The sequence below is a fragment of the Lepisosteus oculatus genome, chromosome 7 (genome assembly GCF_040954835.1).
Source record: "Lepisosteus oculatus isolate fLepOcu1 chromosome 7, fLepOcu1.hap2, whole genome shotgun sequence".
In the NCBI taxonomy this organism is placed as follows: domain Eukaryota; kingdom Metazoa; phylum Chordata; class Actinopteri; order Semionotiformes; family Lepisosteidae; genus Lepisosteus; species Lepisosteus oculatus.
Window position 1 is genome coordinate 30,532,704 of NC_090702.1, and position 19,688 is coordinate 30,552,391.

The 19,688-nt window shown below is 33.7% G+C and overlaps 1 protein-coding gene across 1 annotated transcript in view; it reads right to left on the reverse strand.

The window, feature by feature from the left end:
• pdzrn4 (PDZ domain containing ring finger 4) overlaps positions 1-19,688 on the reverse strand; it is a 62,453-nt gene that overhangs the window by 11,984 nt on the left and 30,781 nt on the right. The window contains exons 2-3 of the mRNA XM_006642890.3: positions 8,305-8,558; positions 4,322-4,424 (exon numbers count right to left, since the gene is read on the reverse strand). Of these exons, the coding sequence (XP_006642953.2) occupies positions 4,322-4,424; positions 8,305-8,558 (357 nt within the window). The remainder of the gene's footprint in view (positions 1-4,321; positions 4,425-8,304; positions 8,559-19,688) is intronic.

A 19,688-nucleotide genomic window follows, 5' to 3' on the forward strand; every position in this document is an offset into this window, starting at 1 on the left:
GCCCCTACAACCCCTGATGGCTCTATGCCCTCCGTCACTGTATCCGGTGGGAGATCAACCTTTAATCGGGTTAACACTCTCAAAGCAGCCAGCCTCGCCAGAACACCTGGCTGTGTTCTCAAGACCTGCACGGACCAGCTGGCAGGAGTCTTTACAGACATATTTAACCTCTTACTATTACAATCTGCTGTTCCTACCTGCTTTAAGAGAACCACCGCGTGGTTAAGGTAACGTGTCTTAATAATTATCTCCCTGTAGCACTCACTTCCTTCCTAATAAAGTACTTTGAGAGACTGGTAATGGCACGCAATAACTCTGGCTTTACAGACAATCGTGACCCACTTCAGTTTGCTACAGACATAATAGGTCCACAGCTGATGCCACCTCCCTTGCACTTGGGCCTTAATACTTCTCTCTGTAACTTGGGCCTTAATACTTCTCTCTGTAACTGGATCCTCGATCCTTATGGGCAGACCTCAATCTGTAAGAATAGGCAACAACATCTCCACCATGCAGATCCTCAAAACACAGGAGCCCCCCAGGGCTGTGTGCTCAGTCTCCTGATCTACTCCCTATTCACCCATGATTGTGTGGCTAGACATACTTTTAGCTCCAACTACATCTTTAAGTTTATTTTAGGTCTATGGCAATGTAGTAGCATTGTGGTCTAATTACAAATAATGATGAAACAGGACAGAGGAGAGAGGTTGAGGACCTGGTGGTATGGTGCCAGGACATCTCCCTCAATATAAGCAAAACTAAACAGCTAGTTGTCGACTTCAGGAAGCAGGGTGGAGGCCACACCCCTGTCTATATTAATGGAGCTGCTGTGGAGATGGTCAGAAGCTTCAGGTTTTTGGGCATTTACATCATTAACAATTTGTCCTGGTCCTATCACATAGATGAAGTTATCACAAAAGCGTGCAATATTTTGCCTGTGGTGTTTGGTATTCATGAATTTTAAAAGTTTCTAATTAATTTCTTATGTGTGTTTTTATTTTTTACTAAAAAATATTTTTTTAAACATCATTGCAAATTATAATTGCAATATTATTACTGAATATATTACTGATTTTCGCAAAGTCTCACAACTGTCTACAGATCCAATATAGAAAGTATTCTCAGTGGGTATATTACAGTTTGGTATGGCAATTTCTCAGCTCACAACTGTAAAAAACTACAGAAGGTGGTGGAGATAGCTGAAGCCATCAAAGGTTCAGAACTCCTGTTCCATCCAAACCATTTTCGCTCATTCCCCAAAATGTGATTAATATAATCTAGGATCAAAACCACCCTGGGAATGCACTTCCTTCGGGCAAAAGACTTAGGAGTCTAAAAGCCAGCACCTCTAGGCTCAAAGAAAGCTTCTTTCCTACAGCCATAAAACTCTTATACTCCCCCTACCCCACCTTACACCCCTCTGTTTTTTCACTGAACTCAAAATACTGTCACTACTTTAATTTTGTACACTGTTGTTACCCACAGTGCAATAAAGGCATTTTTACTCAACATGTCATAAGCGCCTTGTATAAAGTCAAATAACAGAAAATGTTTTTTTCAGTCTGAAAATCTATTTTTACTTCAGCAATATTGCTGACATATGAGGTTCGACAGGAGAAGGTGTTTTCCTACAGTATACAGTATATAACAATATTAATAATGTCTTAGGTAGTACTATTGGTGTTATATAAACAATACTTCATTTTATTTGTTAAAATGGGTTTTGAGTAGCCTAAAAGTATTTAACAACGAATGAACTATATTTCCAACATTTATATAGTGCCATTTTGTTTAATTTGTAATGACACTGGGTCTAACAGATTCATTAAATACTAGATTTAAGCCTAATAAACATTTGTGATTTACCTCCTGTAGCCTTCCTTCATTCATGTTGTGAGCGTGACCTGAATAAACACATTTATCATGATTCTTTTCTTCCCAGCAGGTAACCAATATTTTATTAGTGACAAAATTAATCGCACAAAGAAACAAGGCTGGCTTCACACTGCATATGTTTTTGATGATCACTGCCTGCTGGTATTTGCTTTTTCTTAGTAAAATTCTAATTCCAGTAATACATTAGTATTAAAAGTAATGTAATATGTACCAAAAAATAAAATCTTATTGTTGTTTCAAACAGATTGGATATACTTTATTAATAAAAAAGACAGAAATCAGGTACTATGAAAAGTAAAATAAATTAAAAAGACCTTGATTTATAAAATTGTGTTTCAGGTTAAGGGTAAATCTTACCACGTGTGCAAAATTGTTGGGCAAATTGCAAAATTCATTACTTGTGACAGCTTGAGATTTGGTTTCAGAAGTGCCTGGCATGAAAGCATTACTGAAAGTATGATTATAAATAAAATGAAAATCCAGAGCAAATATAGAAACTGACATGAGACACCTGATGTCCTTTCCCAAGGTGCACACAGTCTTTAGCATCAGTGTTTTCAGTGGCCACCTTATGATAATTATGACAAATAATTGAAAATCCAACATTCTACAGCTTCCAATTGCAGTGTTGAATAATATTCACGTTACATTTTCATATGGGTTGTAACTATCCTGCTGATTTAATTATGAATATTTCATTTTAGTTCTGAGACTAAGAACTGCAGGTATTTTTAACAGGAATGATGATGAGGCAAGAAAAAAAATCACATTTCACACCTGAAGAAGGCTACACAGCCGATAGTATGATTTCTGTTTGTTTTTTTAACTATTTATTTTACTGATGCCAAATATATTTAAAAATTGTGAGCAATGTTATTTCTCATTTTGAAACCTTTTTCTATATCTTTCCAAGTTGGCTTACCACACTCAACAATGCAAAATCAGTAATAATATTGCAATTATAATTTGCAATGATGTTTAAAAAAATATTTTTTAGTAAAAACTAAAAACACACATAAGAAATTAATTAGAAACTTCTAAAATTCATGAATACCAAACACCACAGGCAAAATATTGCACTCTTTTCTTTTCTGTTCAGAAATAAATTACCTTTTTGTACAAAGAACCCTCTAGTTACAGTTTAATTAATAGCTACTAGTAGGAGATAACACCTGTGGGTGAATTAATTAATAAACACAACAGATTGTAACGATTAGTATACAGACTACAAAGTATAGAAGAGCTGTTTCTAAAATAAGAATTCTTAAAATTGCAGACAACAGGCTTTCATCCTTCAGATGGAATGTTAATTTATCAATTAGAACCGTTCTCACGTTTTTTTCAGGAGGTAAGCAAAACAGAGATGCAAAAATATGAAAAGGTCTTTTAGCATTCATATCTCTAGCTTTTAACTGACTGTCTTTACAGAAATAATATCATATGTCTAAAACAGAGAAGATACAATATTTTTACTATTTATAATGATAGACATTCAGAAATCATTAGGAATGTAAAAAAAGACAAATAGAAAAATATAAACCAAAAGGTGTCTTATAAACAATCCATGAAATAAATTGTAAAATTGATTAAACAAGTCGACTTTATAAGGCTGTTCTGTTCACTTCAGAAATGAGGCTGGCTTCAACTGATATTTAATTTCCAAGTCAAACTCTCTTTATTTCAGACAGGAGACCTGCCTTGGGCAATTGGATCACGTTTGGCAGTAAATTAATGACTATGATGACTATGAAATGATTTTGTGATTAGAGATTACTGCCTACCACCAGTGTGCACTCAATACTGTCATAATAATTGTCCCTTTGATTATTTGGAATTTAAATCCAGTTACGTTGTGCCCACATCTACAGCAGGGAAGTTAGTCTCTGTAGAATAGCCCTCTTTGCTTTTGAGAATATTAAATTAAAAGAGTAGTAAGCACAATGTGGTTAAAATAATCATTGTGCATTAATTTTAGACTTACAATATTGTTAGCCATTTTTTTTCATTTTGGCAATACATTTAATATCCTATTAGTCTCATTCATTTTAGGAATACTCAAATTTACTCATTGATTAACTATGTAATTAAAACTTCTAAGCCGACTATATTCTTATGACCTTGCAATCTTGACACCTAGTCAGTGCTCTAATCAACAGATGCTGAATTACAAATGAGCATCAAAAGACTGAAGGAGAGTTTCACCTGGTCTTTATTAGGTTCTGACTCACTAGGGGGCACTCAAATGTATACAGTAGGTGCATAAGCAAATGAAAACCAACTTAGTATCAGCAGGAAAGTCAAAAATAATTCAGCTGAACTACCAATTAGAACTGGGTTGTGCATGTGATTTGTAAAGGGCTGTAATGGGGTTCTCCAACAGCATGTCAAACATTAGTAATAAGGAGGACAGGGAACAATCTCTTACCTCGTACTCAAACTCATCTGCCCTGTCTCCATCCACTGGCATATTGGATAGAAATTCTGTGCCTTCATAGTATTCATGCTCCATTGGATGCAGTGAATGGCAGCTATAAATGGAGGAAAGAGAGAACACGTTCCAAATTAAGCCTTGATTTAGGTTGGAAACAATAGTTTCCATCTATTTGCTCAAAAATATAAACAGTGAGAAATGTAAAAGCCATCAAGGGTGCTCTTCGCTGAAGCTACACCATTTAGATTGCACATGCCAACTGATAGAATTGCTTCTACTGAATTATTTTCCAATTATGCATTGACACATTACTGTGTGGCAAAATACCAAATTGTTTTTTTCCTTCCTTTCTTGGAATGTTTCAAAGGCAGCAGGAGTATTCTTTAGGATGTGCATCCTGTAAATAGTGCTTTAGATTACAAAAGGGAAGGATTAGTTCTTAGATTGCATGTTGGAATGCATGTTAGAAAGCATCCCTCTGATGATGTAAGTACTTATTATGATACCTCCATTCCATTTTAATCAAACAAAGAAAATTATCTTATATAATGTTCAAACGTAATGAATTAAACAAGGTCTGAAAACATTCAATTCATTTTTCAATTTCACTGGAGCAAGTTAATCTGTGTGGGCATGATATAAGACATTTTTGCATGTATATGACCCAGTGAGTAAAGGAGCCTGCAGTGAGTTGTTTCTGTTTTTGAAAATTCTGTTCTGTTTGGGCTCTTTCTAATTCTGTGTCAACTCCCCAAGAGAAGAGAAACATAGAGGGTGTATTCTCATTTTTGGGAAAGGATCAAAATGACAAAATTCCCACTTTTGCTTGTGCTTCCCTTTTACAGTTTGATGTCAGACGTGAAGCAAGGACAGGCTAGAGCAGTAGTTAACAAAAACATTTCCTGCTTTACAATATAGTATTTCCTTATTTTAGTTGTCGAAAGTTAAACATTGAGTAGAATTTGTTATGATAAACTTTCACCTAACGCTGTCATCATAGGACATTTTAAGATCCAGCAGGTATTGAACTAGAATACTTTTGAAGTAACAATTATTAAACCTGAAAATACTGTATATACTGTACTCTTAAACTTCTCAGAACTGATACAACTGGTGGTCGTGCGGACCAGGATTGGTATTAACAAAGGGATATTAATGGGAAAAAAATCCTCATTTTCAAAGATTGCTCACAGTACTTCATCAAGAAAATAGTTAACTTTAAAGATTATGTTTCATTAAGGTCCCCTTGGATAATATCTTAATTTGACTACCAAAATATTTGTGTGACACAAGTGAATTGTAATCATGAAATTAGTCAAATTAAGCATTCAGCAATCTAGTTGTTGTGTATGTATGTGATCAATGTGGCTAAATTAAAATCAACATCTCCAAACTTAATCTTAAAGTGTTATTCATTTACACAAGAATGCACACGAATAAGAAAAAAATCAAATAAGAAGGTTCTTTTAATTAAAGAATTGGTATGAGGACAAAATGACTACTGCTCTTCCTGATTGCTATCTCTTGTCTAGATTATATTGTTGTTAGTAAACTACTGTAGTCATGCTTACAAATTATAAATAGGTTTAGAAAATGCTGTAGAAACTGGAAAAGAAAATTCAGAACATTAAGAACTCAAAATATCAGAAAGGTCACAAACAAAAGGAGGCCATTCAGCCGATTTGGTAGTAGTTAATTGATCTACTGTATTCCAGCTATTTCTCACAAGAAACCAGGTTATTGGGTACAATATTCTTTTTAACAAAAGAATAAACTATTAACATTTAATTGGAAACACTGAATTTCTGTTGATGCCTTATTTTAGTCTTGGCATTTAGACTAAATAGTGCGTGGAAGCAGTAAAGAAGACAATGTTAAATTACATAATCAAATCTGTTAACCTAAGCTCTTCTTTCCTTCTGGTTTAATAAAGCAACTGAAAAACTTTTAAAATACCACATTTGGCTTCTTGCTTGATTTATCTTAAATCATTTATCATTTAAGTACTACACAAGCTCATTGTTTCAGGTGTAAAATTAAATAGTGAGATGGTGATGATATGAAGTTTTGTACTCAGTCAGACAGTACTATTTGATTTATTCTTCAGTGGAAGATTGTAGCATAAATTAAAAAAACAATTCTATTAATACAAGCTGGCATTGTAATTACTACATTACATGCACTGTAATTACTACATTAATATATTTGATAAATGTTATGGGGTTTATGTGTGCCCACATTAAAATGATTTTTAATATAATTCATCTGATTAACAAGTGACATGTCATTTTCTGTTTTCAGAGTTTTAAACTTTTTTTAAAATCAAAATACCAAAGTTCTGTTTATCCACCTCTTTTTAATTGTAGTGTGCATTTTTGAATTAATTGCATGGTGTAACGTGTGATAATCTATCTTTCTGGTAAGTGTTACAGGTTTCACCCTGAAAAAAAGAATATGGATGTGATATTGTTAACTTAAGGGGGAAACCGCCAAATTACTTTTTAAAACTGATTTTCTAACATTTTATTTTTTACTTATTTATAATTTCAAACATCTATTTTTCACCTATCTATTTTATACCATATTATGACATAAAAGTATTGAGCATTGATTTTATTATATTCAAGTTTGCTTAACCATTTTTATACATATGCATACAACTATAAACAGAGTGTTATAGAATATTAGTGTCTATGATGATAAGTAAAAAACACAAGTTGCAACCCTAAAATCCACTTTAATGAGGATTTCTGCATGTCACAGCAGATGAAAGAATAAATTCTTTGTATTTTATGTGACAAATTGGTTACACCAAAGACAGCAGTGATAAATGGGTTGAAAGTAAATGCTGAGGCTGGCTGTCCCTGTTTTTATTAGCCTATTCTCTCTTAATCACCTTGTAAACTCTCCATTAAATCAAACTAATGTCCCACTCTTTAATACTTATATTCAGGTTGTAATGGCTGTTTTATGGAGTTGCAGGAAATTAACAGACAAACAAAATGCTCAATTTTATATCTTGATTATCAAAAGCATAATCTATAGATACAGCACTGGCAAGAGTGCCATCAAGATTTAACTTCTTCTATTGACAGGAGAGTACCTTTGTATGTGACGAATTATGTACTGTAAGTATGTACTACTCCTAAGAAAGTGCTTTTAAAAGGGTGCTCAGTAAACTAAATTTCATTTGAGGCTACATTGTGATATTTTTCAAAAGAACAAGTAAAGGTTTATTCTATACCGAAAAAAGAAGAAAAGAAACACAACGTTTTCAGCTGTGGAGCCTTATTCAGGTGTGATACTCTACCAATTACAGTTACATCACAGTCCTACAGTCCTATCCAATTAATAACATAACAACATTAAGACTGAGACAGTCAATGGATTTGTATATTTGGTTAATCATCCATAGAGTGTCTAATAATTATGCTAATAATTATTCACTTGATAAACCTGTCTTGTCCTTGGATGGCCTTCATTATCCTTGAAGCTTAATTTTAAAGGGAACCTATATTAACCTGTTGTATAAATGATCATTAGGTAGAAATTTAATGTAAACTGAAGCATTTTTCATACTGATTTTTTTTTCAGATAACCTCATACACGGTATTATTAGGAAATTACAATATCCTCCAAATAATATTGGGACAGCAAAGTCCAAATAATTATTACTCTCATATTATCAAAGGTATTACCCAAAGGTAATTAAAAGTATTATCAAAAGAATTACAGTATATTATGCTTATTATTCATATTAATATAATGATTACAAATACAAATTGCTATACTGTAAAGCACAAAATAAAAGTGTTTTGAGTTTGTCATTCTTTTGGTGGGCAGTTTACTTAAAACATATACAAACCACTTATTAAAAGATGGATCTATGATCTGAAGAAAAACAGAATTATAACATCAAGACAATTCTATGATAATACCAGCATTTTTTTATTGTAAAAAAGTAAAAAACCCTGTACCTGTCAGAAAGCAAGAAGGGACAGATGTCAGGTACTGGTGGGCTTGAAGGTCTTAACTTGGAGAGAGCCATAATGTGTTCAAAAGTGATGTCTGTCTGTGTGCATACATCCACAAGCTGAACTTCCTGAGAATTCCCATGGCTCTTGCTGATAGGACTTCGTCGTAAAACTTGAACTACAATGGGTTCCTTGGCACTGCGAAAAGCTTCCACTGCCTCCTCATGTGTGGCCTTTGAAAGATCTTTTCCATTAACCTGTCAATCAATTGTCAATGACAAATTAGTAATCCACTGTGAAAGAGTTCAGATATGGATTAAAGAAGTTGCTTGAACTTCCCACTTCATTTCCCAACATGGAGACATGCAGATAACCTCACAACTTACCTATTCTCCATTGTAAACCTGTCCTAAATGAAAAAAGATTCATGAAACACAAACCATCAAAGAAATGTCCACTTTGTGTATGATGTAAACCCCTGACAATAACTTTCTAAAGATGAAAGAAAATTAATGAAACTTTAAACTCACACATCTATAGTACAAATGTAAAACAATGAGCAAGATCAGCACCTTACTTGATTGCCGAATAAGCACATAGAAAGCACACTGAAAATGTCAAAAAAACATTCTCAATCAGTATCCATCCACTGTAACCTTCATTTCAAACTGACATCTTTAAACTGAAACTGTTTCTTCAGGTATATGTAAGCATACTGTACTTGCTTCTACAGAGTAGTCACAACATGAAATGAAGGGAAATTATTCAGCATAGAATGCCTTAACTTTGATAAACAGCATTTATGTGTATATTGAATGTTAGAGAATGTCATATTCACACAGCATCTTTATAAAAATACCCTAAAGAGTTTTAGACATCTTCAGTGATCAATAGGAAAGAACCTGTTATTACTTAACAGAATGGAACTTCTGCTGGAGCAAAGAAATAAAGAAATCATCGCTCCATTAAGTTCTGTAATATAAAAGAACAGAAAAATGAAAATGAAATACTGCCCTGACTGTGCTGTAATACCAAAACAAAAGACAGGCATCATCTCTGAATATGCCTAAATATAGGGTTTTAAGCATCACCAATCATTATGATTCATGATGGTTGCAGGCATTCAGGTCAGTATCATTAATTTTGAGTTTGCCTTCCTAGAAAAGACTAATTCATAACTTGCATGATGTTTTTGTCAGTGTATGTTTATTTGTATGCATCATTGTACTAGAAATAAATATCCATCAAAGAAGGGGAAAAACTGTAGAAATGGGCTATGATCCAGACTGGAAGTGAATCTCAAGTATTTAGAATTATGAAGGTGTTTAGATGGATGAACTTCGGGATAACAAAAAAGTGAAAATCATGTTTGCAAAAAAACATACAGTAAGTATGTAAGACCAAAACAAAAGCAAGTCATCCATCCATTGTACACAGCACATCATACTAGGCATAGTGAGCTGTAGGCTAATCCAGCAGACAAATGTGCAAAATGGGACTATATTCTGTATGGAACACTAGTCCAGCTTGGAACAAACACACAGGAACAAATTAAAGACACAAATTAAAATAGCCATGCTCATAAAGTATTTTTTGCAAACACAGTGGGAACGTAAACCCCACATAAAAGGTGTTCCAGGCTGGATTCAAACCCAAAGCCCAAGAGCAGTGAACTAAACAAAACACCCAACAACAAATATCAATAAAATAGATAATTGGATGTATGGAAGAAGAGGAAGATTTGTTTGCAATCACACTGAGTTAATCCTATGGCATACTGTTGACACTGATCCATCAAATAAAGAGTTTTGGGATTTTGTAGAAGACAGTCACTGTGAAGGTAAACTTGGTCTCAAGTGAACCATTATACATCAAGCCTGGAGGCACATGCAAAGTGGTTTGACACACAACAGATGTACAGTATATAGTTATCTGCACAATCCAACTGAATTGACAAGAAGTCCCACCTGTTTGTAATCAAGCTATACAATGTGAGTAACAACAAATGCAAGTCATTCAGAGCAACTATAAGTTTAATTAAGAAATTTCAAACTTCTCATACTATTTCCTTGGATGGATAAGGCCTGTGTTTTCTACACCAAGCATAACAAACAAAATCAGGCTATAGAGTAGCGCGATGATCAATGATCTAAATAATGATATAGTTAGTAAACTTATATTCTATGCAAACATTTAACAAATGTAGGAAGCAAATATTTAAACGGTAAATATAAGATGGGAGAACTTATGAAGAAACTTTAGTAGTTATGTGAAAGATTTATATGTTTATGTTGACACATTTTCCTCCTCTAGGCAATATGAAGAAGAAATAAAATAAGATTTAGTCAGGATCCACAATAAACATGAGGAACAGATGTGGAAACTATAGATTAAATCTGAGAGCAGATGAATCTTCTTCACACAAAAGGTTGTGGAACAAACTGCCCAGCCAGCTGTTGAAGTCAATACCCTGGCTTACTTCAAGATCAAACCTCATGTGGTATCTTGATCAATTTGCATACTGTCCTTCAACAGATCTCCTATGCACATCTCTGTGTTAAATTGGGATCTCAGCAATATGCTGTGCAAGTATGGCTAAAATATAGGTGCAATTTGTAGGTTGAATCCACAAATTGTCAGTTCAAGTCTGTGATGTGTCATTACTTGACTTTGACTGGGATTCCCCTAATGGTAGCATACAACTGGTTAAGTGCCACTGGGGTTAGGCGGATTCGAATTAACTTGCCTTTTTTAAAAATGAGACTTTAACGAAAGTAACTGCACTCCCTAAACCCCAAATTAAATTATACTATCACTAACTAAAATGTAAGTTAGAAAGCAAAATAGTATTAAGGAAATTACTGCTATAAAGTGTAATATTAATTTCATTTCAAGATGATTTATTCTTGTTTTTGTTCCATTTTCTCTGACATAAGACTACAATATATTATAAGTTGATAATTAGCTGGGTCAGTGTTCATGGATTACATTGCCCTTTTGTACGGATATTGTGGAAATACTGAAATACCATGCTTAGCGTCAGTATGTGCTGAATACAGAAGCACACGTTGTATGCTAAAACCTCAGTGTGTTTAATTAGCACATATTGCCTTTTGGTCTCAGCTTGTTTCAATCTTTTTGGCTGCAGAGCCAATTCCTAAAGCCGAGGGTTGGAAGACAAAGGAGGTCTCACAGATAAATGAGCCTGACTACAGCTTGTGACAGTGTTGGAAAAAAAATGATCAAATTTCTTCCAGTCCCTCCGGTGCTATCTGACCTGTGTCAGCACTGTGCTTCTTATTGTTGATACCGAGTATTATTGAATCAAAGAGTCTGCATTAAGTAAAAGGAAAGGAGTTGATTTTTCAATATAATGAGCACCAGATGGACTAATTAATCCAGAATCAACATTAGAATATTAAGTATAGCATATAGCATTTCATAGCCGAGCTTTATCATCTCTGTACCTGATGCAGCTTCTGTTAAATGACTACTCCATTTGATTTGCAGACTAATGTGCACCAGATGTGTATAGCAGAGACTGTCCAAAAACATGGAGTTGTGGATATTGCTTGGACTTATTCCATAGCAGCATCCAAATTAAACAAAAACTGTTTGCTCCCTATCATTTTGATAAAGCTGCACTGTGGTTTAATGTTGACGATCAACAGTCACATATTAGAAATTAAATACATTTACATATTGAATATAATGAAGAAAAATATATTTTTAATGCAAACAAAACTGTAATAACTGTTGTCACTGCCTTTGTTGGTGTATGATATACTGTATCATACAGACAACTTTTACGTTTATGCATTAACAGAAACTGGTTTTAACAATGTGTGCATTGTTTGTTTTTACAGTTTGTAAAAGGTTTTCTGTTGTTAAGCACCTTGGAAAATATAGACTCCAGTTATATAAATTAGGACAGGAATAATAGTAATAAAACTACAGCTGACTGGTGGGAGAAGATACAAATGTTTAATCAATGAAAATTAATTATAGTTCATTTTATTCATTTTTCTTATCCTAAATTTTTGCACTGTGTGGTAAATGGCAATCAAATATTTTTAAACTTGGAACCTGAGAGTATCCAGGGATTGATTGAATAAATTATTCAATTGTAGTCCATCTGTTTGTGTTTACACATGGATATTTAACAGCAGAAGGCAAGCACAGTAATAAGGCCCATTTCTGGAGCTCTTTTTACAAAAAGATTTTAAGTAGACAACATTTCATGACAGACAATATTTTTCAGTGTGCCTACTGTTCATGGTCCAGCTGGGAGTAAATGTTAAAGAGGAACAGTCTTGGATTAATCATTAATAATATGTAAACTTAAAATGGTGAACTTATTTTGCAATTAATGTTGTCATAAGTAATTGTACTAGTCACATTTCAAACAATATCAAAATATCTGCATGTTAGTGTCTAATGTCTATATTTGATTGATTAAATTGATTAAATATTTTATTGTTAACTAACTGATTAAAAGTATTGTCTCTCATATTCAATATTTTCATATTGTTTTCAAACTGTGGATTAGTAGTTCACTGGTAACATCTTTGTTTAGTGGGTATAAATAAACATCTAGATTGTAAATGCACAAATCTCAAAAGTGACAGCTATACACAGATTAAACAAACCTACCACCTAAAGGAAAAAAAATAGTTTTAAGATAGGATTTGAAAGTGCTGACTGACTTGCAAGATCTGATATACTTCATACTGGGGGATTACTCCAAACTCTTGGCTCATCAGAACTGAAAACATGTTCACTCCAAATGTTTGGAGACTCGAAGTAGAAACTGAAAGAAGGCCAGAGTCTGAAGATCAGTAATCATATGCAGGTACTGGATATAAGGAAGTTTACTGATGTAGATTGCACACACACTATCCAAGGTCAGTCAAACAACAGTACTTTAAATCTTAATCTGAAAGATATTCACAAAATGGATATCATGAAGGAAAATATGCAGATGAAGCTAGTGCAAGGAGTTTAAAACAGATAACGCATTATCAGATATTTGGTTAAAATCTGAGCAATTGAGTTCTGAACATACTGCACTTTAAGAACATGTTTAGCTACACTAACAAGCAATGAATTAATGTAATTGTAATGAAAAAATAAAAAGCATGAATTACCACATACATTATCACTGCATACAAAGCCAGTATTTGTAGTACCAGTGGATCAGAAATCTATTTCAGTCAGGACAATGAACAGTCAAACGTACACAGTAAACCAAATCCTTACCGTTTACAATGGCAGGTAAAACTTACTGGTTTAAAGGAACAGTCTTTGGCAAACATTATATTATAGCTACAATTTCCAGGTGTCAAGAACCAAGAAAAAAAGAAAGCTACTGTATGATAGAAAATGAGAAGAGACCAGTCCTCCCTTTAACTCATTAAAGTATAACTCCCTTTAAGTATAATTTAATACTTTGAGGATCTAATCCAGTCTTGCAAGCAGCAATGGTTTCAGAGTTATTATACAGTATATAAGTTTATAAGTTTATTACAGAACAGAAAGGATTCCTTGTCCTGTGCTATGAGAATTATTACTTGCTTACATATTTATGATTTATACTGCACTTATTTGTAACAGTTCTTATTTGTTTTACTAAGTCAGTTGTTATGTTATGTTAGTTGTAAGTTTTGTTATGTTTTCTTCAGATTAAAAGACATCAGTGACCATACCTTAATATATAATAATATTAAATAAATAATGCATTGGATTTAAATTTAAGTTTAATTAACATTGAACTAGTAAAAAAACAGTAATCACAAACATATGGTAATCAGAAAAAATAAACAACATTCATTCTCTGCGTCCACTCCAGCCTCTACTTTCTCACTCTGCCTCCATGATTAGCACGCCCCACTGTAATGAAACCGGCAATAAAAATGTCAGTGAACCTATAAAGCCGTCACTAACCTGTCATTCCCCACACTGTGGACACAGAAGCAGGAAGGTTCATTACAATGCACCAAACCAAGAGCACACTGAGATGCAGATGCTTGGTGGTGGGTAGTACTGTAGGTGCTTGGGCAGGAAGCAGGGAGAGGCTCACTCAATAGCTTGATTTGTCTCACGATCCTAGGATATTGCACTGCTAATCTGAGTTCTGCTTAACAAACCTCAGCTGTGCTTCATCCCTCTCTGCTCTTCTTGCATCCAAAACCAAGTGAGCCAGACAGAATCGCAGATCAGTGAATTCACAAATGTTAAAGTTGAGATTCTACTTACTTATTTTAAGAAATCCCAGAGCTGGCAGAACTAGACAGCTTTTACACTATGCTACCATTATGTTGAGTTTTTCTATATGTTGTCATTAGGTGTTATTGAAAATGTCTTGGTATTTCAAAGATTTTTTCTTCAGATTTGAAGATCATCTAGCCTGGAACAAATCTTACTTTTACAATCCTTCACAGGAAGCCAAGTTTGGGCACTATGGCTTCACCATCAGTAGTTCAAGCCTGGTTTGTGTCCCTAGTTGACTGTGGCAATGATTTCCCAAAAGGGGGTGCACAATAGGCAGAGAACTACCAGGGACAGGGCTGGGATTAAATAGACAGGTGCTTCCAAACGTACAGTGACTTCAGAGGGACCTGCAGCTCTTCCAGCTGTGCTTATCTCTCCTATAAAACCAGGACTAGCCCAAGCTTTTGGGGGGCCCTAGGCAAGATCATGGAAAGGAACCCCTCCAGATCACGATTTGTGCATACGTTATTATCAGCTCCCAACCCAAACTTATATTACTATTTAGAACAATTAAATTAATTAATTCTATAACAAGAAACCTTTGATTACAAAGTTCTGAAGAACACATAATAAATAACTTACAAACAAGAAGCATACACTTTACAAATATAACAAGTATTTTAACACTGAAAGTATTGTGAAATGGTAACTTCTAGGAACACACCTCAAGTAGTCTACATGACTGGCTAGAAAATGTGGCTTGACTACTGTTCACTAGATATGGATCTGACTCAAAACCAACTTAAATACAAATGCATTATTGCAGTGACTTGATTTGGCGTCCCCCTGTTTTGAGATCACTTATCCTGCTCTTCTTTTCTGCACTTCCTTTTCTCAGTACCAGATGGGTAAGTCATTTTGGAGGATGATGTACATTTACCACTTGCAACTACAGGGTTTTAATTTTAATCCATTACAACATTTTGCAATGCAAGTAAAAGGTCACTTGTAATGTTTTATTACATGATATACATAATAAAACTGATCACATTTATTACATCTGAAATTAAATTAACGGCATTTGGTGTAGCAGCAGCTGAAACTGCACCGATATTGTCATTTTACGGCAAAGATGAGTCATTTACTACATCGACAGTGAAACAAAAAATTATACTTGTATTCAGAACGTATAATATTATAATTTATGACTAACAAACTTTAACAGCCTTGATTAGCACAGCAACAACAGAAAGAGCCACTGGAGACAATTTTTAACTCACATTCAGATTCAGAATATGCAGATTACAACAAAATATGTTGTGTTGCAAATTTCTGGGGGCCCCTGGTGGCCTCAGGGCCAAGGGCCAGTCCTGTATAAGACACTTTGGAGCTTGCATCAGTTCAAAAGATGAATGACATGAGGGGAAGGCAGGTTGGAAGAACTAGTCTATCCTTCCTTATTCTCCCCATGCAGTACAAGAGTGGTTGCTATGAGCCATGACAAAAAAAGGAAATTCCAAACGTTCACAGCTGCAGCAGAATTATTAATCAGTTTGATAATGAATATTGTAAACCAGTAATCCAATTAGTATTTCCAATGCTTAAGATCATTTTCTTAAGATCTGGCTTATACTATACATTTTAACTCAGGTTTGATTTTTGACTGCAAAACTCCTAACAATCTTTCACACTACAGTTATTGACAAAAGAATATCGAGCTATTTCTGTTTTGTGCAGAGCAGCTGAAGAGATATGAACATTATGTCGTGGTAATAAAATTCAGACAAACAATCTTGTATCTCTTCCTACATAAGAATTTCCCAGGATAAAAAGGCCACCATTTATGCATGTATCTTTTACTTCTTCTGCAATAATACTGTAGTAAAATAATACGTTAACTAAAAACTAATAGAATTTACTTAGGTCATAATAAAACATCAGGGCATAAGGTTAAAGTGTAACAGTTTACTATACCACAAACATAGAAGTTACTTGGTAGCACTGTACCAAACACAAAAAATTATAATTACAGTATACCAGTTCAGTAAATGAACTCTGCATACTATATAGTATGCAGAGTTCATTTGCTGCACACAAAAAGTAATTCATGAACTTGTATGAAAGAGAACTGCTGATGTTTAAACATCTCTGTGCAGAGGAGTATTTGTACAGCGTGAAATTGTTGTGAAACAAGCAAAGGTTTTTAAAGTTTATAAATACCATGCTTTGGTTTTATGAGTTCTCTGTGGTTTTAAAAGGTTTATATTTATCCCCAAATGTCTTAAAAACAATGTTGTCATGTTAATTCGCATGTCAGCAGGTTTAAACTGCTGTATTTCTAAGAATTGCATGAAAAATGGTAAATTAATAATGCCCTAGAATTAGTGAAATCTTTCTTTGCCCAGTCTGCATAAAGTAAAAGAACAAAATGTAGTACATTTACTTCATACACTGTACAGTACTATGTTTACTTAAATAAAAAGATAAGTTATTATCAGTCTACATCCAGTTATATAATCAAAGGCAAACATATTTACTTTTCTCTATCAGATATGCAAATAGACAGTTCAGCTTCTTATAAATCAATGAATATTAATTAAATAGTAAATGTTCTTATTTAAACATTTAAAGCAACATGAGCAACATGATTCACAAGTTATCTAATAAAATTTCATAACATTTTATAAAAAAGAGAGCATCCATGTACTAGTTATACTGTATCTTGATACTGTATGTGTTCCTACAATATCATTTCTTTTACAGTGTTTTTTTTGTTGTTGATCTGACAGTATTTGTCCTCTGATATTTATCCCAATTATTCAGTGCAAACACTTAAGAACACTGTATGACTGCTGGTTTAAGGTCTGTAATGTGTCAGACTGTACAGCAGGATGTGGTCAAGGATTTATCATTGCACATTATGCACATTCTCCATGTGTTCAGTATTGTAAATTTCATTAAAAGACATTTACACCTCTTTAAAAGACTGTCTTCCCGCTGAACATAAAATATCTGAGTAATAGAATTACCATAATTTCTGATCGAACTTTGTCTTTAAACACCATTTTGTTGTGGAGAATAATTAAACAAGAATAAATTGCAACATAGATTTTTCTTTCACCTTTGCTTAAACCCCAATTAAATCAAAGCTTTTCTGTCCACTACTAATTAGGAACTTGTTACCTCACAGTGGCCTCTTGCTTACTAGATGTTTCTTCTTCATAGGCCTGGGAATTAGCCCTTAAAGATTGGCAGGAGGTATGTGACTGCTGAGTAACACATGGATAAGAGCTTTAATTTTAATCTGAGCCTTAGTTTACATAGTAAAGGTAAACAGCTATTTTTTGCATAAAATGTAATGTGTGAATAACCATAATCTATGAACATTTCTTTTTTCACGAGGAGCATATTTTATTTTGAAGTTCTTAACAGATACAGAAATAAAATTTCTACATCAAAACGAAAGAAGAAAATTTAAATACTGAAGGGTCAGTAAATCCTAACTGGTAATGTTTCTCGTTCTGTGCGAGCAGTTCTTAATACTTTACCGGATTACTAGAAGGCAGCTTCTATTCATGGATCTAAATGTCTCATTTCAATAATAAGTGTCACACTAAAATATGACTACAGTTCCTGTACAGTAAAGATGTTATGAGTATATAAATCACTCATGACAATCAAAGCCACTATCGGAACTAGTCCTAGAGCTGACTGGTGTTATCCAATGATATGAAACTGCAGTAAAAATGCCTGGCCACCAGGGAAATTTGACAGTCTCAACTCTCAACATGAACCAGTTTTAACCTTTAACCTAGAGCAGTATAAATGACAATGAATATACTGCCTACAGCTATCTTTCGCATTACAGAGCTATTCGATATTTCCAAGTTTTATGCAAAGTTCTGTAAAGGAAAAATTATTCTCTCTGATTAAAAAAAGAAATATAACAGAATTTTTGGTGGTGGTTTACAAGGTATCATGAGGAGTTAAAGTTATTATTTTGCAAGAGTGATTTCTCTCTAGTTTCTTCCACTTCAGGGATGTAGGTGATAACAAAATCTGTGAAGGTCAAGACAGAGGTTGTTGGCATTTCCTTTCCAGAAATCCATAAAGAAATCTCACAGAGACAAAGGGACAAATAAATAAAGATTTTGAGAAACCTTAACACACAGGAATAATGCATTTAAATATTTTATATGCCTGACTTGTGAGTGTTCATAGTAGTGTTCTATATTTAATTCTACATCATGTTGTTCTATAATTTTGTGTATAACTTATAACTTGTAACTTTGTGTTACGTTAACTCCTTGCCACAATTATTAAATTAACATGTTAGACATCCTTTATTATTAATGTTATTATCTAATTTATAACATATATATATATGAGTTTCCACACCTTTTTTAATTCCTTACTTGAAAAAACAAAATGTACTTAAAACAGTACATTTAATTAAGGTGTAACATGAATCTGAACCCCTATAGCACAGAGTACCCATATTATTGTATTTCATAAAATAAAAATACACAGCATATAGTTATAATTTAACAGAACTGTCTCTGACGTACTGTACTTACACTAAGGGAAACCCATTGATGTTAACTAGCCTCACAGTATTACAGTGACCACTGCTGAGAAGGTGTCTGGAGAAACTATGGTTGACAGTGAGGTTAAACTTTACCCTACAGGGCTGATTTGCTTAGCTACAGCCACTTTTTTTATAGAAGAGAAAAGTTTTACAGGGGATGGATCTTTTTCCATGTAGACTGTAGCACTTACAGTAGGTTTATGGGGTGGGGAGAAAAGGGGTGATGGATTATCATGCCGGATTTCTGCTAAGTAGCAGAGTTTAGCAGTACAAAACCCTTGAAATTAAAAAGAAAATCTTTTTCAGATCTGAAAATGTTTGTACAGTGCAAACTCAATATAACATGGGTGTCATGGAACATTGCATTATTAAATAACTAAAATCTACCTAAAGTTGGAACTTTTTTATGAGTACACTATGACTAAACTAAAAGATGCTAACTTTAAAAGTTTTATATTCCTCTTACCTTGTCTTGATTCTGCTCTTATACATTACATTTCTTTTGTCCTTTCTGAAATAGAATTAATTCTACACTCTCAGAATAAACAGGCTTTAGATTTGTCACTTTATCTCCTTTGTTAATCTTCAA